The following is a 27846-nucleotide window of genomic DNA, read 5'->3' on the forward strand; positions in this document are numbered from 1 at the left end:
CAGTATTAAGTAACCAATATATTATTCAAGTGCTTAGACTTATATGAAAATGTTTATACAGTTTATTTATGTGTATTTGGGGAAGGATTGCTAGAAAAAGCTATCACTAGACATATAGCAAGTGAGGAGCAAATAACAGTATACTGTCACTTTATGACCTCGTGAGAGAGAGAGAAGTTGCAGAAAGCAGAGCAGAGACTCAGCTTTCAGAACTTCTCAAGCACAAGTGTTCAGTTAAATGGTGGGTTTTGTCCTTTTTCATGACGAGAAGGGAAGAGGTGGTTGGGATGCTGTTTGACAACTTGACTTTCACAACCGTTTTCAGACTGTGAGCTCAGCTACGCAGTACCAGCTACAACAATAATGTCAATCAAAGGACATAACAGAGAAGGATTGAAGTAGCTTATTGTAGGGATTTATGTTTATTTTAATTAGAACTCATAGCAATATAGAATATGCATGTGCACGTATTTGAAGCATTTTTACACTTTACATTTCATGTAGTTTGATTATATTATGAAGGATTGGGTTTTTAGTTTGATATTTTACCATGCTAAAGTGGGAGGTCTGCCCAACCCTGTACTGGATTCTTGTTTCCTTTAAAAGGTTATTTAGTACAGCAGTCACTGCATTGTGTACTAGTGCTAAAACTAACACTGTATCTTATGAATTTCTTCAGCTTTAAAAAAATTAACCTAATTATTACTACATTTGTTTAGCTGTACCCACTGACCTTGGCAGTTTCAGTTGGTGACCTGTATAATTTCATTTTCTGTAACTGTTAATAAACTTGTACAGCTAAAACAAACAAACAAAACCTATGGACAAAGGCCTCAGAGGTGCCAGTTCTGCTGCAGCAATCGAGGTGACAACTCGCTCATCTGGTGACTACATTGCTAAAGAGACTGTAAAACCTCTGTTGTGGATTGTCCATAAAATGGCATTCCGACATGTGCCTTATTTGCTGGATAGTATACAGCTTTTCTCTAGTATTATAGCATTTTAATGCTGTATTAAAATACTGCAAAAAACAGCATGAGAGTTGTATGCTTTTCTTGAGTTCCTTCCTTCGGAGGTTTGCTGTGGGCTGCGCTGGGTTCAGCGGCGCGGCGCGGCAGCGACTCGCAGGCCAGCCCCGGCCCGGCGTTCGCGGGGCCAACCTGCCCCGGCGCAGCCGCGGCCCCCACCACCGCAGCACCGACCTTCAGCGGCACCAAGCTGGGCCGTAGGCAGGGCTTTCACCCAAGGGCTTCTCTGCTGGGGACCAGCGGAGGCTGGGGGAGCCAACTTTTTAAGTGTTGTATCATCCAGCTTTGCTTTTTTTTTTTCCCCCCCCTTAATTTCTAGCCCTAATAGTTGTGGAGGAAAGCTCAACTGCCACAAAGCAGCTACCATGGAGAATACCATTTATGATTTTTCAAAGTCATTAAGTTAAATCATCTGCGATTTTCAGGATCAGGTCTAATTCATCCTTTATCAACACTAGCAGTTGGCAAGAACTATACCTACTGTATGTTTGTTGCTTGTTAGCAATACTGCTCTTACATCCCCAGTCAAAGTTCAATTGCGAATGATTTTTCTATTAAGACTGCCAATATCACTGTGTTTGGAAGTTCTTAAAATATAAGGAGGTCGTGGAATTAACTTTGGACTTTAAATATACTGTCTTTAACAGATCTCCTCCTCTTTAAAAAACAAGAAAACTATTTATTTAATGGACATACCAGCACACAGTTCTAGGCCTGTGATTTTCCCTACAAATGTGATGCCTATTTGCCATTTGGAGCTCTGTGTCATAGTGCCACAATTATACTGTATAGTGAGACTGATTTCTAGGAAGATATGAGTGCTGTTTTCCTTCAGTCTGCATGAGAGAGAGAGAGAGAGAGAGAGAGAGAGAGAGAGAGAAACGTGTGTGTGTGTGTGTCTGTGCCTGCACACGTGCGCAGGGTGGGGGGAGATTTTGGCCAAGGAATCATGAAATTCTGAAGTGTTGGGAAAAAAAAAAAGTGACTATTTCATCAAATGATGAAGAACATCCTCCCAGCTGAGGCCCATAAAGTGAGAAGCACATATTCAGAGCTAGTCGGTAAACTGTCATTAAAAAAAAAAGTTACTCTTCAATATAAAACTTGCCAATAGCACTGTTCCCATGGCAAAGAGTGCCACAAAGCCAAGTTCAGATCTGAAATACATCTTTCCACCAGAAGAACTGGGAGCTACCCAAATGCCAACACTTTCCAGATTTAGCATTCCACTGAGACCAGAAAAAAACACGAAGTTGAGCAGACAAACTGCAAAGTCCTATTTCCCCTATTACCACATTTCCTATGATGCCCTTCACAGAAATAACGTTTTTATTTAAAATGAAAAATAAAATAACACAAACAATATGGCATCAACAAAAATGATCAAACTGCATTTCTATCATTCTTCATTCCCAGTGCTTTGCCTTCCTACTTGATGTGAATGAAGCCAGAAGACAATGCAACACCCCACTCAGAAGAGCCAAATAATTCCTGCTTCAGGAAAAATATTAGGGATTTCACACTATTATCCAGACTTGGAAATAAAAAGTTGTTTCAGTTATTCCTCATAGAAAGACAATTTAAACAATACACCAACATCACCATTTTTAAAAGCAGTCACATCATATCGAAAGACCCATCTCAGACAATTCAGCGTACGAGCTAAACCTAATGCCTGGACTAGGAAGGACAGTCAAACACTCGACATGGTCATTTTTGGACAGTCTTGTTCAGGGCCCCCAAACGCTGGCCAGTCACTGCCGTATAACATATCTGGGTCGCCAAAAAGGCTCTTCCTTTGCCTGTGTCCCTCTCAGCAACGATGTGCACAAGAGCCCCTGGAGAGAGGAACCCGAAGCCCTGAGTGCTGCACGCTGACCACCTGCTCTTTCCTCCGGGGACTAAAAAATAACTGAGCTGGAGAAATACATCACCCTAACCTCTCAGAAACACGTACCTCATGAACAGTTTGTGATCCTCACAAAAAGAATACCACATTCAGCATTGCTTTTCTCTAGCGTTCACCTCCTGAGTGAAGGACAGCAGCTCCGTCATAAACTCCTGTCTCGGTAACACCAGCTCTTGGGCCCGCACCTCCTCACAGAGCATTTTTGTCTTGTTGAAGGCAACGCAATTGCTCTCCTCACCATCCACGGCTCAAATAAATACATTTTAGACCAAAAAAACCTCCGCACATTTCTTGATACAGCCTCCCAAAAATGCAAAGCCTCTTTCAATTGATATTTAAAAAAGCCCTCTCATAATTCTTTCATAAATTTTAGAAGACATTTTTTAGTAATTGAACATACTGGGAAAACCTACCTCAGTCAGTATTTATTGGGTCTTTTTCTGAAGAGCCAAAACTGAAGTTGAGGCAATCACAGTCATGAGAAGTTGGAGCTTCCCCAGTCCATAGTCCAGGTCAGGTCAAGACACCTAGTGCTTCCCTGTAAGCAAACACAACACGATCAGCAATCCTGCCTAAAAACACTATCCAGCCATATAACTCAGGGCTGGCTGATGAGAGAAACAGAGGCAGCAGTGACCCTGGGCATTCTCTGGAGACTTTGTTTCTACTCCATGAGCTTAGCTAAATAAAAACCCAGTAATAGTTAACCTTAAAAAAAAGAGAGAGAGAGAGAGAGAGAGAGAGAGAGAAGGTGCACACTAAAAATTGAGCTTGCATACCCAGCTAACCCAACCAAAACCTATGCCTACAGGGAAAGCAAACTAGAGCCAAAAATTTTATGGGTGTTTTAAATGGAGTAGGGCGCAAGCCAAAATTTTTATTTTACATTTTACTCTAGCCTTTTTTACTCCAGCTGAGAACAGCAACCAGAATGCCAAAATACTGTAAGAAAGCTTTCTCTTATATAGTTTCTGAACACATCTAAGCAGCAGGTATCAGAAATCTAACTCCAGCCAGCTTTTTATAAGGTTTCCATACAGTTTTGCAATGTAATAAGCCAGTACAATTCAATGGGCTTTAGAAGAGCCAGACGTACTTATGCCTTGATGATTTCAGCCAGAAAAAGGTAGAGAAGAACTCAAAATATAACCAAATCTTGGAGAAATAATAGAAATTAAGACTTCAGACCTCACTGTTTACAAATGAAACTGTGATAAATAAATTAATACCACTAGATTAGTGGGGGAAAAAACAACCCTACTTTTACTGAGTTGCTTCAGGTAGAAATTCAGAGAAGTGGCAGCAGCTGCCCCCTGCCCAGCTGCACTTATATTGGCTGCGGGCTGCAGCTGTGCTGGCCTGGCTCGGCTCTGCTCCGCTCCCGGAGCACTCGCTCCCCCCTGGGGGCACCCACCTCCCTGGCGCCCCGGGGCTGCCACAACACTGCTGCGAGGACCAACACGCAGATTTCTCTAAAAACACTGTGAACACAATGACTGCAAAGACATCTGGGCCAGCAATGTGACTCCTCATGAACCCTCATGAGGGGGTGACTATTCAAATCGCCTCTGAGAGAGACAAATAGCTCTCATTTTAATTTTCACAGTAATTGCAACCTCAATATAGTTAAGTCTTGGGCAGCTGTAGAAACTTCATCAGGGAAATATGCAGAAGTAAGCTTTGCTGTACAGGAAACTCAAATAATGCACTTTTTTAATGAACCAGTTCAAACTGCATTCCAGCGTACCCTGCTTAAGTTTCTGAATATGAAAAAAAAACAGCTGAATTATTTTTATACGTACATTGATTGCACATATCAAATAACATCTTGCCCACCTATTTGGTCTAAGGTGTGGATATAGCCTCAGATTTCTTTGGGAGTTTGTCTACTCCGTGTTTGCATTGTTTTAATTAAATTGAGGTAAAATGGCTTGGTTAAGTAAAGACAACCAGTACTGACTCACATCGACATCTTTCAGGGTTTGAAGAAACTGAACCAATTTCATTAAACTCGTCTTTCCATAGAGGGGTGAATAGCAATGTGATGTTTCTCACTGATTCGGAGTAGTAAAAGCAAAACCAAACATGAATAGTTGCTGACAGAGTCCTTGACACACAGTGACAGGCTGATTAATTGGCAGCTGAAGTTTTGCTGATAAATTCAAAATAGTGCACAAATGGAAAGACACCCCGAATCATGCATATTCAGTAATAGGTTTTAAATTAGCTAGTGCCAGTCAGGAAAGAGAGCATGGTGTTACTGTGGATATTTCAGCTCAATGATCATAAGAGTTAATAAAAAGAAGCAAAGAGCAAGTTAGGAATTAGGGACAGCAAACCAAAGAGAAAACATCATTACATCACCCTTATCCCTCCATTCTGCACATGTTTTGGGTCCCCAATGTCTAAAAGGATAAAGCAGAACTTGAAAAAGTCAGGAATGACGAAAGGCAAGGAGCACTTTCTCCATGAAGAGCGGCGCTTTACACGGGGCTGCCTTGTCCCGGGACAGAGACCACCGCGGAGGGAAGCGGTGCTGGCCTGCAACGTGATGAACGACGGGGGGAAGGGGGAAATCGTTTGTTGTTTCTACCGTGCTTCACTACCTGAGGGAGGGAACCTCGGATAAAATCGTCTGAGATAGCATAATTCAACATAAATTTCATGCAGCACACTACGAAATTCATAGTCGTGGGATGTTCTAGCTTTCAAAAAAAAAAAAGAATGAAAACAACTAGACAAAATATTTTTAAAAATCCTGTAGGGGCTATTAATCACCCTGGCTCAGGAAGCCCCAGAGACAGAAGCAGCCAGACGCAAGGGGCTGCACCAGCAGGAGTGTAATTGCCCATTTTGTAGTATCTTTTCCCTAAGTACCTATTTCTAGCTATTGTAGGAAAAAAGTTAGTGGAGCTGGGGAATCTTTGGGCTGGTCTGATAGGACAGTGTTTGTGTTACAGTACAAGCGGTAAGATACGAATGCGAACACACTTTTAGTCCTGCGCGTTGGGAAACGGAGCTAGAAAACGCTCGAACGGCACCGGTGGGGCACCAGGCACCCGGGCGCTGGAGAGGTGCCCGGCTGGGGGCATGGGCAGGAAACTAGCTGAGATGCCCCCATAAGCTGTCGTCTACCACCGCATGCGGCACCACTGCAGCTAGTCTGGTATCTTTTTTTTTAATTCATTGCAGATACTTTTGTTTGAAAAGCTGTCCCTAATTAGCTGTGTTTAAAATTATTTTAAGTGCATCCACAGGCTGCATTCCTGCTCGCGGGGCCGCACCGCCTGCTCGCGCTCGCTGCGTGGCAGCGCAGGGCTTAGCCCCCTCTTCGCCTCGCCTGCGGTTTTCTGGGGGCACAAAGGCATTTACTGAGTCAAGTAAAATTTCTAAGAGGTGTCTGCCCACCTCGCAGCATCCTAACGGTGCGGTAAAGGGCGCTCATAAGGACGAGGCAGCAGGATTTACAAACCGGGAGTGGAAGTACCGGGTGCTGGGCCCCGTCCGCAGGGTGAAAAGCCCCGGTGGACCGCGAGCGCAAGGCGTTTTTAGAAAAAGAGCGGGTTTTCAGCTCAGCTTCATGGCTGCGGCACCGGGGCAGCTGCTGCGTGCCGAGCCACGCGCAAAGCGACTCTCTTGTTGCTGTAAAAACATATAGTAATGCGGGGGAAAGAGTGAGATACGCAAGTAAGTGCAGAGAGCATTGGAGGCTGGATTGAGAAACGCTTTAAAACTTATCTTTTCTGCCATAAATATCTCTGCCCATCTCTCTCCTAAAGGAAATGTCAGTCTGAAGCAGGCAGAAACACTCAGGCGCAAGGAGTTACATCTGGAGGCTTTTGTGAAACGAATGTAGCCAAGAGAAGAAAGTGAATTTTTTCTCCCCCGATTTCCTTCCTACGTCCAGCCCCGTTTGCCTCCTCGCAAGAATTTGGCACGGCGGGAGAAGCAGCAGAGGCTCAAATATGGCTTTACCGTCCCAGGAAAGACGAAGCTCAGTCTAAGGTGCGTGTGATCTGCTACCTCAGGGACCGGACGTGTGAAACGGAGCTCAGACATTTCTCTCAAAAAAATGAGAATTTAATACACCTCACAAACTTGATCTTTTCTTCAACACCTTGCCAGAAATCCGGGCAGATTTCAAGCAGCTTTCTAAACCTGAAAAGCAGGGGAAATGCGTCACCTGAGGTTTTTTGTAAAGGCGACAAGACAGCTGGCAGCGTTTAGCTCCGCAGTAACGGGCACACGAGCACCACTTCCCCCACGGCCAGGTATTCTCGCCTTCTCAGGAGTTACGAGCTGTTTTTCCCTCACGCCAGGCGGAGCTCGGGCTCCCGGGCGCTGCCGACCCCTCTCGGGGCTGCTTAAGGAACGAGGATAAATAATCTGCTGCCAGTTCGCTTCGGCGCTGCTCCCCCTTCCCCGGGCCGAAAACCGAAGCGCAGCGTGGATTTGCGCGCCTGCCTCGCGCCCTCCTGACTTTGCGGAGGCGGCGCCGGGCGCCCTGCTCTGCCCAAACGCCTCCTCGAAACCTGCCTCTGTCTCATTCGCCAGAAGTACAACGATTTTCAAGCTGAACTAGAGTTTTAAAGACAGATCCGAGCTTTTCCGAACATCTCAGGCTTTTTTTGGTTCTGCTTTTCGAACGCCAGCGAGAGGCCGGTGGCCCGGCGCCGCGGCCGCCCCGCGCGGGGACAACCCCTCTCGCCTCCATGGCCGGACGGCAGCCAGCGGCGCGGGGCCCCGCTTCGAGGGCGGCACCGCTGGTTTCCGATGCTGGCTGCCGACGCGAAGCCTCTTCCCGGCTGGCGCAGTCGGCTGTTCCGGAAGACGTGCCCCACCGGCAGCCGCCGGGCACCAGCTTGGCAGCGGCCGCCGGCTCCCGAGGACGGGGGCGAAACGGGGCCTCGCGCGGGGCCGGCTGCCCGTGCAACACCAGCGCCCGCCGGTCGGCATCTCCGGACACCTCCGGCCGCGGTGGAAACTGATAATTCTCCTGGACAGGATGGATTTCCTGCTGAATTTAATAACAACAGTCGGAGACAACCGTCTGGATGCTTGCTGCTTCGAGATAACCAGCCAGTAAAATAACTTCAGTGATTTTCACTGCAGAAAACTCATACACGACAGCCAGATATTTACTCTCTTACTTCTAGTCGTGGTTGTGTGTATTTATAAAACCCCCATCAGCAAAGCGCTTCAAATTTGGGAGTAAAACTCAAGACAGCCCGCTATCAGCGAGCATGCTTTTTATGACGTTTTCGAAAGCTTCACTGAATTTCAGGGCTCTGGGCTGAGGCTCTTGGAGGAAGTTTGGCAGCCGGCTCTCTCCGAATTCGGATGGAGCTGGGACGCTAACTCCCCTCATGACCTCCAAAACCCCCAGTTTTTGCCTGCAGTGTCACAACAAAAGCAGAGGGACAGAGGCTTCCAAGAAAAGGGTGTGGGGAGAGAGAGAAAATAACCCCTCCAAAAACAGAATAAGAGAAAAGAAATGATAGGGAGTGGTGGGAAGCCAAGATTCAGATCAGGAAAGAGAGGGGTTTATACAGTTTAAGTCCAAAAGGGAACATTAAGGCATATAGTCTGCCTGCCTGTACTCTATGCGCCATTAAATTTCGGCCAGTTACTCTTATACTTAACCTAAATATCTCTTCTGGCCCATTTCCGGAGAGAGGCGTTTCATCTTGCTCAGGAGACACATCCGTTGGTAGCTCGTCCCAAAGCTAATCCTCCTCGGTGGTGGAAAGCTGGTCCTCATTTCCCACTCTAATTTGCACGCCCCAGTTTCCAGGTATTGGGGCTTTTTATGCTTTCGTCTGGTATATTAAGTACCTGCTGTTTTTTCCCACATTCCACTTGCATACTGTAATTCAGCCACTCTCATGCTTTATTTTTCCCCCTCTTTCCAAGTAAGCCAAAAAGTCTCTTTTGCTAAGGGATTTTCCTCTAGTCCAGATCATTTCTGTGGCTCTTTTTCGCAGCTTGCCTAGTTTTTCAATATCCTTGAAGAAACGGTCCCTGGCAGCGTGCAGAGCATACCATTGCTCAACTCTCCTCTTTAAAGATCGTGTTTTCCCCCTTTTCCCGCTTCCTCCACCCAGCCTGAGCCTGGGCCCTTTTTGCCACAGCCCCGCAGTGGAAGTGCATGCTGGTTTCTCATCCCTGCAGCCCTCGATTCCCGCAGACACGCAGGTTTTAGGTGCAGGACCCGCTTGGTCAACACGCTCTGCACCCACGTACTCAGAGGAACAGCTTTGCAGCCGCCTGTGTAAAGATGCACTTTGCTCACATGAACCATCAAATCTCTCCGTTGCTGTGTCCAAGTTTCCTGGTATCATCGTTATTTGCTAGTCCGCTAAGCATCAAGCCATCTATAAATTTTATCAGCAATGATTTTGTATTGACATTGATGTAAATGTTCAAAAGAGTTGATCAGGAATCCACTTAATAGCCCCAGTCCCAGCCCACACCCCCTGCTTGACCCTACTTTGGGAGGACCATCAGGTGTCAAGCTCCAGTTCAGCCCTCGGGTGCTTTATTGAGATTACACTACTTTTTTTTTTTTTTTTTTAATCAGAAAGCCGCGGGGTCCCAGTCAAATGCTGTAGAGAGGCTGAAGTGGATTACATCGTGCCATTAATTTTATCACTCAAATTAATCATATTTATTTTTTTTGTTGTTTCCCCAGGGACTGAAGCAGTCTCTGGACTGCATCATCATCATCATCCCTCTTACTAGGCCCTCACCCATGGGCATGGGAAACACGGCTTTTACAGCTTGTTTTTTCTGACACGAGTTTCCTCCCCCCGAACTTCCCTGTGCTGAACCGCTGGGAGGGTTTGGGAAGGCAAAAGCGCTCTCCAAGGCGGGACGGCGCGGACCCCCAGCAACGCACCGACGCGCTTCCGCCCCAGCGCGGCGCTCGGCCGGGCGCAGAGACGCCCTCGCCGGGCACCAGCCCCGCCGCCAGCCCCCGCGTCCGCCGACGCTCCCCGCTCCGGCAACAGCGCTGAAGCCGGGGGAGCGGCGCCCTGCCCAGCACGGCCCCAGCAAGCAGCAGCAGCCAGAACCCAGCCCCCTCCCCCAAAAACCAGCTCAGCAACTTTCTTATCACAGCGACCGAGAAACAGGACTCAAACACGCTGGGAGCGCTTCCCGCTGCACATCAACCACCAGCGCTTTATTTATAACTTGCAAAAGTAGTCGCGTTCCAGGTCTGTCAAAGGTGGAGAGGGGCTGCTTTGGGTTTTTTAAGCTTTGAATTTTGTTACCAAAAAGGCCCTGTATTAAACATGAATGCTGATTATTAAAAAGCTAAGCCAATAAAAATGATCCAGAGGACAACATTCCTTAATGAATACCATAAAATATACGGACATGAAAAGGACTTTTTGGAACAAAGTGATAGGAAATTAGTTCCTTTTATTGCCAGTTATTTTACAAACAGAAAAAAACACGTCAATGGATTTAATAATAATAAAAATAATATATTTTCAGGCGCACCATTGACCTACGCTTTGCTTGGAAAGCATTTCAAAAGGGATTGAATTTTAATCCCCAGCCATCACTATCCACGCTGGGAGTTTTGCCTTTAACTTCAGTGGGCCAGGAGTCGACCCAGGGACCCGATAGCTGCGACAGCCCCAGGTGCAAGGGTTTTTCATTCACAGGGGAGCTAAGGGAGGATCTGTGAGAAGTTGTCTGCTGCTGTGGTGGGTTTTAGCTTGTTTTAAACAATAGCGAATAGTTTAAGCAAGCTGCAAAGTTTGGACACAACCGTTCAGACTCATGCGGAGGTTTGGTCCAAGCCCCCTTCTACTTTTAACAAACCCATGACTGTAATAAGGGACAAAGAACTTGAAAACGAACAGAGCTAAGATAGAATATTTTACAGTTTGTCCTGAAAGGTGGAAAGTTGATATCTGACTAATGCATATTAGAGGCTGTTGGAGAATTTCCAGAAGTCAAGGACCTGGTTTAATTTTTGTTTTTATTCTTTCTGCTCTGCGGTCTGCCCCTTTCTTTGAGTTTCCCATTGCTTTGGGTCAGCTAGTGCAATATAGGCGGGAAGCACCGCCAGCCTGATGCTCTCCTGTGCTCATTTAAGCTGATTGCCAGCTGCTGGTGATGAAGCCGCCGCAACACTGATAACCTAACACTGAGGTACCCTAGTTATATAGCTATAGAAAAAGCCAAGAATAACTGGGTATAAATTAAGCCTTTGCCCAGGAAGAAAAAGCCTCGATATAATAAATTACTCTGGATTGGAATAGGGTAAAAATTTCACTGGTTATTGAACATCTACATCAGTTTGAGGGTTGTAACTTATGGGCACAAGTCTTTTTGGCTGATGTTTCTTTTTCCCCTTTGGAACCATTATCATTTCCCAAAATATCCCATTTATGCGACTTAACAGCAGGGAACTGGCCTGAGTCAACTGGCGCAAGGACGGAGTCGCTCGCAGCACACAGACCCGTGAAGGACTGGTTGTTCGGGTGAACGAATGTTGGATGCAGGCACGAGCAGCAGTTTATCACCCAGACGCACGTTTCTGCCAGATTTGGGAGACGGACAGACTGAAGGATGCGTGTTGATGCCGCGACTCGAGAGACAAGCGCACCGCAGCGATAAAGCGGGGGGAAGCCAGGACGCCAAGTCACGTCAGTGGCACACGAACGCTTTGGGGTCTTGTCAAGCCCCGGCCCTCGCTCAGCGGCGAGCGCGGGGGCGACACTGTTTTAGCCCCCCGACCCCTCGGCGCGGGGCTCAGCGCACCTGCACGCCCTGCGGGGGCCCTGCGCCCCCGGGACAGCACGCTCCTCTTCCCGCTTTTGGGGCAGAACCACCACGTGCAGAGGGGAAACTGCCCTACGGCTGCGGGCGAAGGAAAGCGGCCCCGGCGTTGCCCGCCCTGCCTTCCCTTCCCGGGCTCGGAGCGGGCGGCAGGTCTCCGCAGCCGGGTGTCTGCGCGGCCAGGGACGGGGCCGTAACCCTCGGCCCGGGCAGGGGCTTTGGCTGCGGCGGCGCCCACGGCTCGGCCCCCGTGTGGCACCAGGCGCGGGCTTTATAGCGGCGCTTGAGGCGAGCTGGGCCGAAAACTTGCCCTTACTATTGTGAAGGGAAGGGAAAAAAAGAAAGAAAGAAAGAAAAAAGAAGTTTTTCCTTTTCTTTCAGCCTGCAGGGACGGCGCTGATGCGGCGGGGCAGAGCGAGGAGCAGTTCTCCTCCCGGCTGTCACGCAGCTCCTGCTGCGCGTTTCGCACCTGGCCGTCACATCACCCCCCGTCGCCCCACGCGGCACCGTGGCGGCCGCCGCTTGCGGCACGAGCGAGCCCCCAGGCCCAGGGTGCGCGGGTTGAAATCCCAAACCTCCGCGAACGTCCTGCTGCGCCCGCGCGGGGAGCGGGGCCCTGCACCGCTGGGCACACGCAGACACGGAGCCAGAGCAAAAAACCCCACGCGCCAGCGGCTGCAGCCCGAGCGAGGGGACGGGCTTGAAAAACACACGAGCAGGAGCTTTTATAGGAGCTTGGCAACACCATCGAGCCGCGTGAGGGAGCGCAGGGCCGGGACTAGCGCTGGCATCCCGCTGCTCCCAGCCTACAGGATCGTGCAGCTTTCCTCCAAGGACACTTTGCACTTTATTTGGCCTTGGCAACCATGAAGTTAATAGCAACGCTGCTTCCAAAAAAATAAAATCCTTACCAAACACTGACTTCTGGCAGGAAGAAGGGAGAGGGAAAAAAAAAAAAAAAGAAAGAAAAAAACCCTAAGACGCTGCATCATTTGGAGCATGCACTGCTTAGTGCTAACGCAAAATTTATGACTCCAGCGAAGCCTAAGCTGGAGCAGCTGCCGCCTCCCCCGCGCTGCCCGGCCTCCCCGAGGAGCCCCGGAGCCCGGCCAGCAGGAAACCGCAAGGCGCTCGCGCCTGCTACAAGCCATTTCCACCCCGCACGTAACCGCAGCAGCTGCGGTGTCCCTCTGTCTGTCTGTCTGTCTGTCTGTCTGTCTGTCTGTCTGTCTGTCTGCCTGCCTGCCTGCCTGCCTGCCCGCCCGCCTTTTAAGTAGGAGGCGAGCGAAAACGAGAAGGGCGCAGAGTCCGTCCCCCCCCCGCCGTCCCTACCGGCACATTTTTAACTTCTCTCTGACCCCGCCTTAAAGACACAGTCCTTTTTTTTTTAACATGTTTTTTTGTCCCGGGTGGTAAGAAGACGTAGGAATTCAAACTGGTGTTTCTCAAGGGCAGTTAAAAATAACGCCCCGCCGGGGGGGGGGGGGGGGGAAGGACCCGAACGGCGGCCCCCGGCCCTGGCCCACGCGGCGGGACGTTTCCCTGCCAGACCTCCACCTTTGGGACACCGAGGTGAAAAAAAAAAAAAGACATTTTCTAGCACTGGGGTGACTAAGCAGGAGAAAAAAAGTGCCGTGCCCTTGCCCAGAGCTGGGCTTCAAAACAAGTAGCACTGGGCCACCGCGCTTAGCCAACTTCCTGCTAGCAGCAACCGCACCGTGGGAGTTCGGTCTTGGTTGCCGTCATCCCCTCCCATTTCCCTCTCAAGCCAGCGTTTTTGGCTGGGCCGGGCGCTGCCGCCGCACACCGGGGGCGGCCGCACTTCCCTGCCCGGATCTCCCTCGCTCGCTCGCCCGCCCACGGGACGCCGGGGTCCCCGAAACAGCCCTGCCGCCGTGGGGACCTGCCTCTGTGGGAACTAACCCGGACACCATGCGGCTCTCCAAGAAATGGTGAGTCTCCTAGGCCGGGAAGCGGCACAAGACGGACTACCAAAAAGATAGGAAACCCAAATCTTTACGGGGCAGCGGAGCGACGCGGTCACCAATGGTCAGCGCGCAGGAGCCAGGGCCATGGGGAGACGAGAGGGACGGGCGGCCCCGAGGCGCTGCCCCACGGCCTGGTGCCCGCTCGCGGCCCCGGGGCTCGGGGCGCCCGCAGTGAAGCGGCCACGCTGCCCAACACATCCACGTCGAAACGCCCGCTGCTTGGTTTGAGAGAGGTCACTGCTCACCCGCAAGCTACAGCCTGGGTTACAACCCTCAAAGCACCCGCACCACGGGCACGGGTAACGTCCCGCACGGCGCCCAACCCAAGCAATGTCAGAGGCAGCGTCACCCGACCCGGCGAAGACTCGCCTCGTTGGCGGGACACCACGTTACAGCAGTGAGTAACCGCCTTTAAGTGCGGTTACCTCCTCGCACGTGCGGCTCTTCTCAGGTCCACCGAGACCTGAAAGCTTTGCTGAATTCCTGCTAGATGATGAGGCATGCTGCTGAGTAAGAGCTTTTCTCCATTCCTCACGAGCTTCGTCAACCCCAATGATGATATAACTTTAATTTTTTTTTCACTTAGCCAGCTAATAAACAGTGAGCAGTTTTGAGTCAGAGTTAACTTTTGTACAAATGCACTGAACTCAAGTCAAAAACCACAGCAACATTTTCTCTCAAACTATGGCCCAGCACATCTCCTCCACCATTGGAGGGACACACAGCAGGTACCAATAACCTTCTGCAACGAAGCCTCGCCAGCCTCCCTCTGTTTAGGGCACAACACCTAAAATCAGACAAGCTTGTTCCCACCGAAACCCCCAGGACAGAGCAGTGGCTACTCTCCAGCGTAAGGAGGTCAGCTCCTCTGCCACACACAGTCTCCTCAAAGCCCCTTCATCTTCTGCTCCTCACAGCTCACAGTGAGGATCTTCCCACATCCCAGATCTCAGCAAAACCACTTAACTTGTGCCCTCACCAGCCCCTGCTGCACACATGGTTGGCTCTGACAAGAGAAGAAATTTGCCTTGTTGCTACCATTTGCCTCCCTGCAGCAATGAGTCACCACTCCTGCGGGTGCAGCCTCCCCACCCTCCGCTCCCCAGGCGCCCCTCACCACCACCTCAGATGGACATGCTGTGGAAGAGCCACCAGGTGCAAGAGAAGCAGGAGCAGAAGCTCCTCCTCCAGCTGGTTCACAAAGTGTCTTTCTGTAAACCAGATCTGAGAGTCAGACTCGGAATAAAAACCTGCAGTTCAAGATTTAAAAGGTTTTCACATGAAGGTTGATGTCCTCTTAGCCCGACTACTTCTAAATTGGGTGGAAAGCGTCTGCCCAGCTACAAATTCTCAGCTAGCAGCAGGACATCCAAATTGTCCTTGAAAAGTCATAAAAAACAATATATGCTCATTTAAATCAATCACTTTGTAGAGGTTCTGGTTGCTGCTATATTGCTACCAGCAGAGTCTACAGCATTACAAAAGAGAACAATAGTTTGTACCTTGAATGTTGTTTCTTCAAAGTATTCAAACTTTATAAACAAACAGATGTAGCCTCAGTCTGGCATTGATGAAAGCAATTTATGTGAGCAGAAAGTCTGGAACAAATAGTTAAAGCATGAGACTAAGCAAAAATATTTGTGAATTTGTTGAAACAACTTTGAAATATCAACTTGTTTTTTCAGTGTGTATTTATTTACACTTTACCTAAAGGTACCCTCTGAGCATGTTATTTCTTAGCTGTGTTGCATTTGGACCTACATCTATGGTAACCGCCACTTTGTTTACCATACATGCTCTTTTCTCAGTGTGTCCATATCTCACACCAGAAGAAGGCTGGATGGGCCACACAGTGTGATAACCTCTCTTTTAATGTGCAGGTTTTATTCTAACCATCAAGAGGGAAACTTGCAGTAGCACAGTCACCACCCTTCAGCTCATCTCCTAATCACAGCTCCATGATGAATATCTTTTTCTTCTGTGAGTTATTAGAGCTGTGCAGGATTTCTAATCAATAGTCCAAAAATGTTTCCATTAAAACAGAAATTAGTTATATTAGTGGTATCAATATATTGCATTACAACATCTTTCATCACAATTTAATAAGTCAGAGAGCATGGCAATGTGTTGTCGTGGCTGTAGTCAGGAAAGCCTTTCTGCTTTACTAGTTTGTCTCCTCTTTCTGCATCCTGTAAGCGCTGAGTACAGCCTCTCAAGGCATCACATGATTTATACCTAGCAAGATACGTGAATTAAAAGCAGTAACTTTTGGTATTTCAGGACTAATGAAATGAGAGGCACGCAGTGTAACTGAAAGGAAACTGAGACAATTTCTTAACAGCACTACTGTAATTCTACTTGCTCCTCATCTGAATTTGGTGTGAGCTGCACTTTGTGATATCGAGCTCTTTCACTGGGCTTGTTAACCAAAATGTATTACTAAACCTGTCAGAGCTGGCTTCAAAGCAGCTGCCAAAAAAGTAATAGGCAATCATTTACTGCCATCTAGTGGGGAACAAGACAAATGAGCGTTACCATTTGCCTAAAAATTAAGGTTTTAGGACCGTAAGGCATTCATGGGAGTTCATGAGAAGAATATGGAGATACAGGAATTCAGCTGTGCCACAAAGGAAGTAGATTAAAACTTGTGATATTTAAAATAAAAATATAGCAAGCAATTTATAAATGCCTACTAAGAAAGTAGTCAATCCACTGTTCAGATCTTAAGTAGAATTTGTGACCAAAGATATATTAACCAAGAACCAAACTACACTGGACAATTAAAATCTAATGTGCTGGAAAAGATTGGGCCTACACTGATCATTTGGTGTGAAGATATATTCTTTATAGCACAAAGGCAAAGACTTGATCTCATTACTCTGCTACACTGAAAATGGGGAATCTCCAGGACTTCAGGGCACATCAGCTGAGCCAAAGCCTTGCAGTTCTCTAAATTCCTGTGCGATACAAAGCAGTAAAAGTAACAAATCACTGGGGGCGGGGGGAATACACTGTACCTCAACTTGCATTGCAGCAATTTTCCACATTTTATATATTTATGTGAACATCTACTCTAGGACAATTCAGCTGTGCTCTAATATGAACTATGTGCTGAATTATTTTAAGAACAGTGCTTTTTACCAGCACAAGGAAAGCACACCTGCCTCTCCTATTGGGATTTAACATCTAAATGTAATTCAAAAAAATTCATCTTGTGCCATTTCCTATCTCACAGCTGAAGTGGATTAATATTTCACACTGCAATGGCTTTGTGTCCCCACAAAGTAGACTCTGTATAAAGAAGTTCGATGTATTCAAACAATAAGTTTAGAAGTTAAAGACCTCCCCATATGTAACAGAGTTGTGAGGTAGAGTTTATCCTTGCAAAAATGTTGCTGTGTGATGAGGTACAAAATCCCAGAGTTAGAAGGTCACCAACGAGTGGTGGATTGCTCAACTCTTCCTGCTCCAACCCATGATTTTGAAGTTGACACAAGGATCCAGCAAGGCTGCAGAAGGAGACCCCTCTTCTACTAGTGGCTATTTGTGAGACAAGAGAATGAAAAGGAGAGGAACTTAGGATGCTGTGGAAACGTAGATCCAGGGGGAGAATTACTGCTGAAGGCCGACTTCTGTGCACGTGCGCATGAACTCCATCCACTCCCACCTCTGGGCTGCACATGGGAGTTGGCTCATCCGACAGCCGCAGTGCCGCCGAGGCGAGGGCGGCCACCCCAGACGTGGAGGCTGCGCAAGCCCTGCCGTACCCTGCGGGCACGCCACGCCACAGGACAGGAGTGCTCCTGCGGTGCTGCAGCGCACAGGCCTTCTCCTGGCACACAGCTCTGGCGGCTTGCTCTTTCCGAACTCCTCAGTAAAGCTACGGGCGGGAGGGGGAAGGGGGAAACAGAACCCCAGAAAAATCCAGTTCAGAGAAAATACTTCACAGGATATGGGGGGAGATTGACCCGTTTAGTTTTTTGAAATATTGAAAGAGTCATGTTTCACTGCTTTAAGTACCTGGGCAGCAAAGGCTTTCCTCTGGCAAAGTATGCAGAGAACTAGTATGGGGAAATTGAAGCCAGCCCAATTAAAATTTAGAACTGAGGTACAGCAAGTGCCTGACCTCAGTGTTACTAGTCACAGTGATTCTGATTCTGCATTTCTATTTTCTAATCAACACCAGAAGCATTGGTAGAAAATAATGACTTTGACACTTCAGAAATTAGGGCATAAATTTGTCAGCAAAAGCCATAACTATGTATAACACACCATCATGCCATACATGATACATATATATAAAAGGCTTTACAAGAAGTTCTGAGAAAACTATTTTGTGGTGAAGCATGTTGTATTGGACTCTCCAATTTACAAATAGCTCTGATGGGAAGATGCCTAATTCTTGATATCATCTTCAACCACACAGCAAAAATCCATTTTTCAATGAAAAGCTAGAACTCTCACTTACTACAAAAGGAATTCAGAAAGAAAAACAACCCCCCACACACTCAATTTACACAAATTATGGAATAGATCAGACAAGGAAAGGGTCTCAAAACCTAAACCACTATCCATATACCAAATAACAGTCTAGATTTACTACTGACAGGCAAGGCATGGTACCATCATGCTGCTTCCTGACAGCTCTATCTGGGGCAGGACAACACAGCTTCTGAATAGCACTACGTCAGACCCACTGTGAAGCGGACAGAACAAAATAACCTGGGTAAACACAGTGTGTTTCAGCTCCTCACACCTCTGCTTTCAAACAAGTGGGAAAAGTCTTATTTAAGAAAGGAACAAGCTTTTTGTGACAGAACCATTTTTAATTACTTTCCATATACAAATTAAGGGAACACACACAAAAATCAGTTACATCAATATTGAAGTAAGGCAAAATAGCACAAATTAACATTTCAAAATTACTACAAAGAAAGATGAAACAACTATAGTGGAAAGAATAAAAATCTTTAATTCCATTTTCTGTAAAATTACACTTGGAATAGTACTTTGCACACAGAAGTATGCAGATCTCAGTGGAAAAAATTCCAGTGCAAAATAATTTTAAACTCATGTATTAGCAGAATGCAATGGAAGTAAACTCACATTTGGAAACAGCCTTCACATTTTATTTTTCTCTTCAGTAACAGGAAGATAATCACATGAAAGCATTCAAGTTTTTTTTCCCTACACAGCATTAATACTTTACAGCTTTAGTGATACTAAAAGTGATATTGTGAAGTTTTAATGTCTATTATTGCTCAAGGACTCCACATAAGATGTAGTAGTTTATATAAATGAAATGTGTTTATCTGATTCTTTCTTTCTTGTGGATCAACCACCATGATTCTGCTGCACCAATGAGGCCCTGCGATTCCATGGCGACCAATTTTAGCTTCTGTTATGAGGCATGAGAAAAAAAGTCATAATCCAAGTAATTCCCATGCTGTGTCGACTTCACAGGACCAAAAAAAAAAGTCTATTTTACATTCAAGCAAACTCAAGCAAACTCATTATACCCTGAATTTATTCTGAAGGTGCCAAAACAGCCTACTATTGAGAACTGTACTGTATTCTTCACAGAATCAGACCTTAGAGCAGAACAGTACCTCAGGTTAGTTCACAGTTCCATTAAAAAAAGTCCCATGATTAGTTTTGGCTAGTTTGTGGTCTTATCAACAGGTAGAGCTGTGGTAGTATGATAACTCAACTTAAAGCAATTTACTTAACCCAAAAGTCAAATTGCTCCATTGAAGCAGATATGGAAAAACTTCAGTTTTAAAGGAACCAGTGGTCTGAGACTATGTAAATTAACTGGCATAAAAACCCCAACAACTACACACATTAGTTCTACTGGTTTAAATGTGGACTCAAATTGAGACCTAGCGAGGAAATGTATATCAGTCTTGTTGCAGATAGCCTTGAGAACACTAGGCAATATAGTTTTCCAATATGAGGAGACATACAGCACAATAGGCATTTATTAGCACCAAAGGAAACATGCAAGTTCTCAATTTATCTTGACCAGTTACACTTAGTTGCCAACTCCACCACTGATTCTAACAGCTCAATCATCCAAATACTAAGAATGATACTGACACTGCAGTTGCATATGCTTCTGAGTAACTGCACTTCTTTCAAAATGCAATTAGGCTCTTTATCAAGCCTGTGCAACAATCACTACCAAGGTAGCTCAGTTAAAATGTATTTTGGTTATTGTTTTTAAATTAGTACTATTCAATAGAAGTATAAAAGCAGGACCAAGTTAAATAGCTCCATAGTTAAATGTTAATGTTAAAAAAAATTCCAAGTTAAATGGCCCCATAGGTGCTGCTCATGGGATCAGAAATGCTTTTTTATGATTCATTTTTCACAGTATCTAAGTTGTCCTGAATGGTAGGCAATAGGTTATGACAGCTGGCCGCAGTCAGTAATGACAATCTTTTTGGAGGTCTTTCCACTTTTGGAACCAAAGCTCTCAATTTTTTTCACGACATCCATTCCTTCCTTTACGTGCCCAAAAACAACATGTTTTCCATCTAGCCTGTAACAGAAATAACAAAGGCAGATTTACTTAAAATAACAATAGAAAGCCTAAATCAAACTAAGCTCAGTGAAAGGATATTAGAAGATCTTTCATAGTGCTCACCCACTGATCAGCTCTGATTAAGGAAAAGGAACAACTGCTTTACAAGCGACATGAAAAAACTTTAGCTCTGGACCGTAGTAGCCTTATGAGGGACAGCGGACTTGTTTTGCTTGAGATGCATTGCTTAAAGCTTTCCAGTTTGCTCCAGACGACAGAAGGAACAAAGAATATTCTTTGCGCAGCTACGACGTGGCAATAAGCTAGGTCAGTTAGACCTCTATGAATGCCACACTAATGCTACAGGTGGGCTTCTAAAACCTTGCAAACATGATGCCAGCATAGCATACTTTAAGTTTCCATCTCAAATGCTGCATTTTTTTAGAATTAATCTTAGGAAACAGATTTTAGGTCATGGGCTTAACGGTAACTCTTTGTTTTTGTTTTTTTTCAGTTTCTGTACCAGACCATTAGATTGACTGGGTTCCATTTTATACTTAGAACATGGAAAATCTGACATCAGTGGACACAACATTGAAACAAGTGGAGGTAAACTAAGGCAGAAGCACACTACTACATCCACAAAAGGGGGAGGGAAAGTTGAGACAACATTGTATAGGGCCTTTCCTGCACCTAGAGTAATATTAACTGCATGTAAAGCAACTTGTTACCCTCCCAGTCCTTCTCTCAAGTTGCACAAAACAATACAATCTCCTTTGTAAATCGAGTAATTTGGTAAATCAAAAACACAAACCAAAAAAATCTCCAAACCCTCTGGATCCAGGCATCAATTCATTAGGCTAATATGCCAAGCTAATAACCTACCAGTCCGTTTTTGCAGTGCAAATGAAGAACTGAGATCCATTTGTATTGGGTCCTGCGTTGGCCATTGAAAGAACACCTAGAAGAACAGCAGCAGCAGCTTATTAGACTGGTCTAATTGCAGTGGAGAAGACAGTTTTTCTCTGTATGTTCAGTCTCACAATGATAATAATGCTGGACAGGCAGGAGAAGATGTGATGGTCCCATTGTTTCCAACTGATTTCTAATGCTAACCTCCTTTTGCCTTTTACTATTCCCGACACCGTAGCCTCTCTGCTACTTTCTCATAGCAAGAGCATTGACAATGTAGTTACTTGTACCAAGTCTTGAATTTGATTAATAGTAGGTAACCTTCACTGGGGCTCAATAGTAGCAGTAGTTTCTTGTGATGAAAGAGTAACAATCCAGATCAGGCTATAGATTCAATTGGATGTTATTATGGATGAGTTTCCCTTAAAGCTTCCAGATTTAACTTGAGCTTAAAAGGACCTGCCTGTGTTAAGTAGTAGATAAGGAATCCTAGCCTGTGACTTATGGAAAATGACAATAAATGCAGTAGTTTCACCTCTGTAAAATTTTTTAAGTAAAAAAAATATATATATATATATATATATACACACTTTATTTTGCATAGTCAAACAAAAAGCAGCAGTGTCACCTACTGCAAGCTGACTTATGCCACTAGTCACACTAGTGATGCTAAACCTCAGTAATATCTTTGTAATTACAAAGTGCCCCCCATATCCAAAACACGTATTCTTTTAAATATGTCTTTAGGACAATGCATCATCATATGTTATAGTCATCAGTAGGTAGAAAGAACATGACTATTTACCAGGTCCTACGTGCTTAAGTATGAAATTTTCATCTTGAAATCTGCTGCCATAAATGGATTTTCCACCTGTCCCATTATGGTTTGTAAAGTCACCACCCTGAAACAGAAATGGCTATTAACTTTACCAGCACACAGGAATTATTTTACACCAGAACTTATGCTATTGAAAACAATCACCTGCTCTAAGTTAAAAGTAATAAAACAAGCAAATTTCCATAAGTTTCAGATTAAAAATCAGTATGGTCGCAGGAGAATTTAAAAATCATGTAGCAGATGAAGGCATAATCAAGCTAAAAATAAATTTCCGCTGCAGATATTGTTGATATTCTTCAATTCACAGCCACAATTCCTACAATAACTTTTTTGTGCTATCTTGTTACCACGTGATGCAACAAAAATATCAGTATTTTTAAGAAATACCTATGTCCTCCGAGCAAAACCATCCAAATTTAAAACGACATGCAAGTCCCCCTCCTCCCCCACCCCCCTCTTCCCATGGGCATAAACCCCAGCCAGGATGTCCATTATTACTATTTTATCTGCTCTTTCTTGTTTTTGTTATTTAAGCATTGAGAACTGACAAAGTAGCACTGAATAGTCACTGAGGCTGCCCTTATGGTAAGTGGGCAGACATAGGCACCTCTGAGTATGGCAGGATGAATTCTCTTTCCAGGGTTGGATAGCCCTGCACAAACCAATAGAGGTGAACTGACAGAGATAACTGAAGGTAATTAAAGATCTCTGGGAATGATAATCCAGAATTTTCGCATTTGTTGTTTTAATTTAAGGATTTAACTGAAGAGGACATTCTTGACAAAGAAAAGTTACAAAATCAGGACCTCATACAGTATATTCTTCTTCAGCAAAACAAAAACTGTTGAGGTAGATTCTCATCTACCTCATTACCTGTGCTGGTCTGAGCTGGTTTGTTTTAACACCCTGCAGCTACAGGCAGCTTGCTGGGATAGATGTGACCAGCCAGGGTTCGGTAGAGGCACAAAACCAGAACAGTCACAGCCAGCTCTGAAGGCGACCACCAGACACTGCTTCCAGCACTCTGCTGTCTCCTCTGCCAGAAGCTATACTACCCACACTGGCAAACAAGAACTCATCCCTAGAGTTTCATGGGATGTTCACCTTCCCATTCTCACCTTGAGCAATCTACTACACGTGATGTTACAGCAATTCCTGCGCAACCCCAGAGGCATGCTTTGTACGCTGTGTGTCACATGGAGGCATCTGAACTGTCAGGTCCTGTATACAGCAGCTCCAATTAGGGCATACCAATTGCCTGAATCACATTAACACTCCATCTCAACAAGTAGAATGGCCTCTCCTGTTTACTTGTGCTTTAAAATATTCGAAACCTATGACAGTATTTCCACTTATGTAATGACTTCAGAGTAGTTAATAAACACCAATTCATCATCTCACCATATCAGAGTCAGCCACCTAGTATCCTCGTTTTAGGTCCGTTTGTGGGAGCAAAACAGGGAGGCGATGAGGACTTGCTTACACAGAACTTCGTAAGTATGAACTGAACTGGCAGAACTGAGACTAGGATTTGTATATTTTTATATATTTATGATCCCAGCAAGACTTCCACACTTTGCCTCTTTCTCACCACAATAAAAACCCAGTTTGCATTTCAAATGCAAGAAAGTAAGTCCTTTACAGCACACTTCTCCCCCTTCTCTTATTATAAATAGGTCATAGCATGATAACAGACCTCTTGTTCAGAGTGCTCTATTTTTAACTTAAAACAAATATGGGGGACCACCGAGGCCATCAGTTAATAAAGAAAACATGTTTACTATGGCCTTCGTCTCCAGTTCTTTTCGAAGCCATCCTACAATGCAACACTGTTGAAAACCAGCTTCTTTTAAGGGAAGGCAGGATTACCAGGAATCACACAGTCCAGTGCACTACAGTGGCAGAAATCCTACCCATCTGCCAAGAGCGGGGCAGGTTTAAAGCAAAACAAAACAAAAAACCCACACACCTTTCAAAAAGGTTTTTTTCCCCAGAAAAAAAATGCTGTTATGCATGGCCTTTATTTAGGAATTTAGAAAGATTCATCTTTTCAACCAGAATTGCCTTTTCAGACAAAATCCTCTTTAGGGGTGCCATCCCAAAAATGTATCCCAACCTACCCTTTGCTCCCCCTCCCTCTTCTCCTCTCCCCCATTAGGGAGATGTTCAGAAAAAAACCCACATTTTTTAACACCTATCTGCTCTGAACAGATTATGCTACTAAGAATACAGAATGGAAACATTGTTTTCTTAGCTCACTTACAGTGCAAGGTTGATTGTAATTCTACACACACACTTCTCCTAAGTGCCACTTTGCCAAATATGCCCCATACTAAAGTATATTGCTATATAAAAACTGAGAGCCTTAAGCCAGTTTTTTTTTTTTTTTAAATCACTCCATATAGAATTTGCATTTCCTTGTACAAATGACATGCTAAGCAACAGCCACAGCAAAAAGATCAGAAATGCAAGCCACGTTGTCACTTCTTTATTCTGTAGTTAGCAAAGGTTAGAGCAGGTGGTACTATCAGTCTAACTGACTAGTTCTAGAAATATATACCTCTATATAAAACACACACAAATTTCATGGCAAGAGTAAGAAATCCATTACCTGGCACATAAATGAAGGAATCACTCTGTGAAACGTGGATCCTTTATACCCAAAACCTTTTTCACCAGTACAAAGAGCTCGAAAGTTTTCTGTGAAAACAAAGTGTAAAACAGTACGTTGCCGCACATTACATACGATGTACTCAAACTCAGTTAATTAGGTCCTGAGTTTACAATCTTTAAAAAGTTTATTATACCTTTAAAGTATTACTGATTTTTTTCAATTGTTTTCATCTTTAAAAAAAAGTTTGGTATAAAGCTGTGGAAACAAAGCTTCCTTTTAGCCTCAGAACCAGGTACAAATGCAGTCCTTTTCGCTCTCACTTTCATTTTGCTATTATTTCTTAACTTAAAAAGAAACACCACAAAACTCTCTTGAAGTCTAAGATTTTGTTTCCTCCCTTTTAAGCCTTTAGTCTCTATATCAACTGTGAAAATGATGCTTTCCTCTTAGGATATTCATCTGCTAGGAACTGAAACAAAAGTGCAAATCTCTCAGGACTACTAAAAGCGGTGAGGAAGGAAGCACACAAAGGGAAGAAACAAACAAAGCCAAAAACCCCAACTTCATAACATAGGTGTACTGGTCAGCTGGTGACAAGAACAAAACAGTGTATGTTATTAGCAAACTCTAAGAGACACCATGCCTCTGTTTTACCCTTTTCTATTTGTTTTGGGGTTTGATTTTAATGAAAACTAATGGGTGTCCAACCATATTTATCCATCACTGATAGCCCAACATATGGACTGTTCTGTCTTTGCACACAAATTATATAGTAAAACTATCTGAAAAAACTACAGGAAATCATAACCTCACTAGCATGGTTTTTGACAAAGTTTAGGTCACACATTTCTATGTAACAAGTGAGGAAGGAACATGGAAATATTTTCCAAAAGTAACAGAATATTTTTCCTGCAAATCACAATCTAAACCTTTAATATTAAATTATGAAATCCTCAAGATGCCGCCTTACCTGCTGTCTTTGGAACCACATCAGCTTTCAGCTGTGAAAGAAAAGAAAAAAAAAAAGTAAGTTAGCTTTTTCATACACACATGGAAAAAATGCTACACGGGAGGCCAGTGCAACCAAACCCTCTTTCTGAAGTAAGTTATCTGAAATCACAAGCCACCCAAAATTCTACAAAACACTATCTGATTTTCCAAGTATTTGGCTAATAATTAACAATAACCTTTTTAATGCAACTTTTGGCTAATTAACGAAGACTAACTGCAGCAATCTCCAATAACTGCATTGAACAACATAGTAATTTGACAATGACTTTAAGTGGAATTTGAAGACTCCATCTTCGGGTACCTGATTGCTTTGGGTACAACTGCAACTATAGTCTCCCTAGCACAGAGCCACCTGTTGAAACCTGCCTATAAAGCCAAGGAAACAGAAGAGCAGAGGCTGTGGCCAGGCGCAGACCCTGAGACAGCCTGGCTGCGGCGAGAGGTGACGGCCTTGGCCCGAGCGCTCCCCAGCCGCCCGAAACCCGCTGCGCAATCGGACCCCAGCCTAGCCAAAGAGCCAAGGTGACACTGCGACACTGTCATACTTCCAGGGAATAAGGCGCACCAGAAGCCTTAAAATGCTGCCAGCAGAAATATAATAATAGTAAGCACTATCTTTATGACACCCTCCAGCTGCTTACTAGATCCTCCCGACGAACGAGGAACTCGGGCAGCAGTACTTTTTACCTGCGACTCCCCCAGGCGCGGCCCGCCCGCCCAGACGCGGGTGCGGAAGGCCGCGGTGCGCGCCCGCATCAGCGAGCGGCTCGGCAGGAGGCGAATCGCTCCCCGGCCTTACACACCGCCCGTGCGCCCAGGGCCACGCGGCCGGCCGCAGCACGCACGGTGCGCCACCGCGCACGCCTCCCCTCAGAGCCCAGCACGCCCGCTCTCCTGCTCAGGCCCCCCCGCCCCGCGGACGGTTATGCCCAACGGCCGCGCCCCGCCCCGCGCCAACCGCCGCCGCGCGCCCCCCCCCCCCCGGCCCGGCCCGGCCCGGCCCGCGGCACCGGCCCGCCGCCCCCCGCCCGCCCTGGGCACCGGCCGCCGCCGCCGCCCGCCGCGCCCGCACCTCCAGGACGACGCGGCCCAGCGGCTGGCCGTCGGCGCCCACGTCCAGGTACACCAGCGGGTTGCGCGGGCCGGCGCCGCCAGAGCCGCAGCTGCAGCCGCGGGCCGCGGCCGCCAGCGCCGGCAGCGGCAGGTCCCCGGGCGGGCGCAGCAGGCGGCGGGCGGCGCTGAGCGCCAACATGCCGCGGCCGGCAGCGACACGGGCACGCACGGACCGACCACGCGCCGCCGCCGCCGCTGCCGCCTTTTATGGCCGCCGCCGCCGGGGCCAGCGCGCCCCTAGCGGCAGCGCAGCGCAGCGCAGCGCCACGGCAGCGGCAGCGGCGGCAGCGCCCGGCCGTTGGCCGCCCGCAGCCTCCGGGGCGCCGCGGGGGCCCTTGAATCGTTTCGTAACCTTGCTCTCGTTCGTCAGGAAGCCCTCAGAGACCACTGAAACGAGAAGAGGCAGTCCAGGTTAAATGTTTTATAAAGGAAAATTTTGTTTCGCTTTTGCCTGAATAACCAAAAAAAAAAAAAAACCCTGAGTTTTCCCAACTTAGTAATTTAGATCAAAATATTCAGTAATTAGCATATATTTTAGTTATATTTCAGATGTGATTTTGAACCCCCCCCCCCAGCTAGCGTCCTCATTCTGCATATAAAAACTTGTAAAGATTTTCCGCGTTTCTTAGTTTCACACGTTGCCTGTGGGCTAGGTGCTGGTCTGTGAAGTCAAAGAAAGCTCTTCCAGAGCATACCGGTAGCAGGACAACTCTTTCTGTAAGCCAGTAAACATTTTCTCTGTCTTTAAAACCTAATCCTTTAAAAATATTTTGCAATCTGCATACATTTCAATTCATCCAAATAATTATAGTGCAGTTCCACATTACTAGCTGAACCACAGCCTACCATTAGTGTATCAACACGTCTTTAACCAGTAGTCTTACCATTAATGTAAGCCCACTGGTATCAAAGACCAAGTTTTTCACTGAAAATAAATAGAAAAAGTTCTGCTTTCCTCCACAACAAACCAATGCTACACTTATGGTCTTCTGCCACATTATATCCAAAGTGAAAGGAACCCAGAACGCCTGATTCTTTTCATTTATGATCAAATCTTGCCCTTAATGGCACACAACAGGACCGCTGAGTCTGCAGAATGAACTCTGCACGT

General features: G+C 45.9%; 2 protein-coding genes across 2 annotated transcripts in view; one reads left to right on the forward strand and one right to left on the reverse strand.

Moving 5' to 3' along the window:
* Positions 1-10242, forward strand: part of ZCCHC24 (zinc finger CCHC-type containing 24) — a 133569-nt gene extending 123327 nt beyond the window's left edge. The window contains exon 4 of the mRNA XM_067299861.1: positions 9629-10242. Coding sequence (XP_067155962.1) covers positions 9629-9730 — 102 coding nt within the window. The 3' untranslated portion in view covers positions 9731-10242. The remainder of the gene's footprint in view (positions 1-9628) is intronic.
* An 8428-nt stretch (positions 10243-18670) lies between these two features.
* PPIF (peptidylprolyl isomerase F) lies at positions 18671-26874 on the reverse strand. Its single transcript, XM_067299512.1, has 6 exons — positions 26695-26874; positions 25582-25612; positions 24609-24697; positions 21965-22061; positions 21133-21208; positions 18671-20265 (listed from the first exon to the last, which is right to left on the reverse strand). The coding sequence occupies exons 1-6, from the start codon at positions 26872-26874 to the stop codon at positions 20130-20132; spliced, it is 609 nt and encodes a 202-aa protein (XP_067155613.1). The 3' UTR covers positions 18671-20129.
* Between the last annotated feature and the right edge of the window lie 972 nt (positions 26875-27846).

Source organism: Apteryx mantelli, chromosome 7 (genome assembly GCF_036417845.1).
Source record: "Apteryx mantelli isolate bAptMan1 chromosome 7, bAptMan1.hap1, whole genome shotgun sequence".
NCBI classification, from domain to species: Eukaryota; Metazoa; Chordata; class Aves; order Apterygiformes; family Apterygidae; genus Apteryx; species Apteryx mantelli.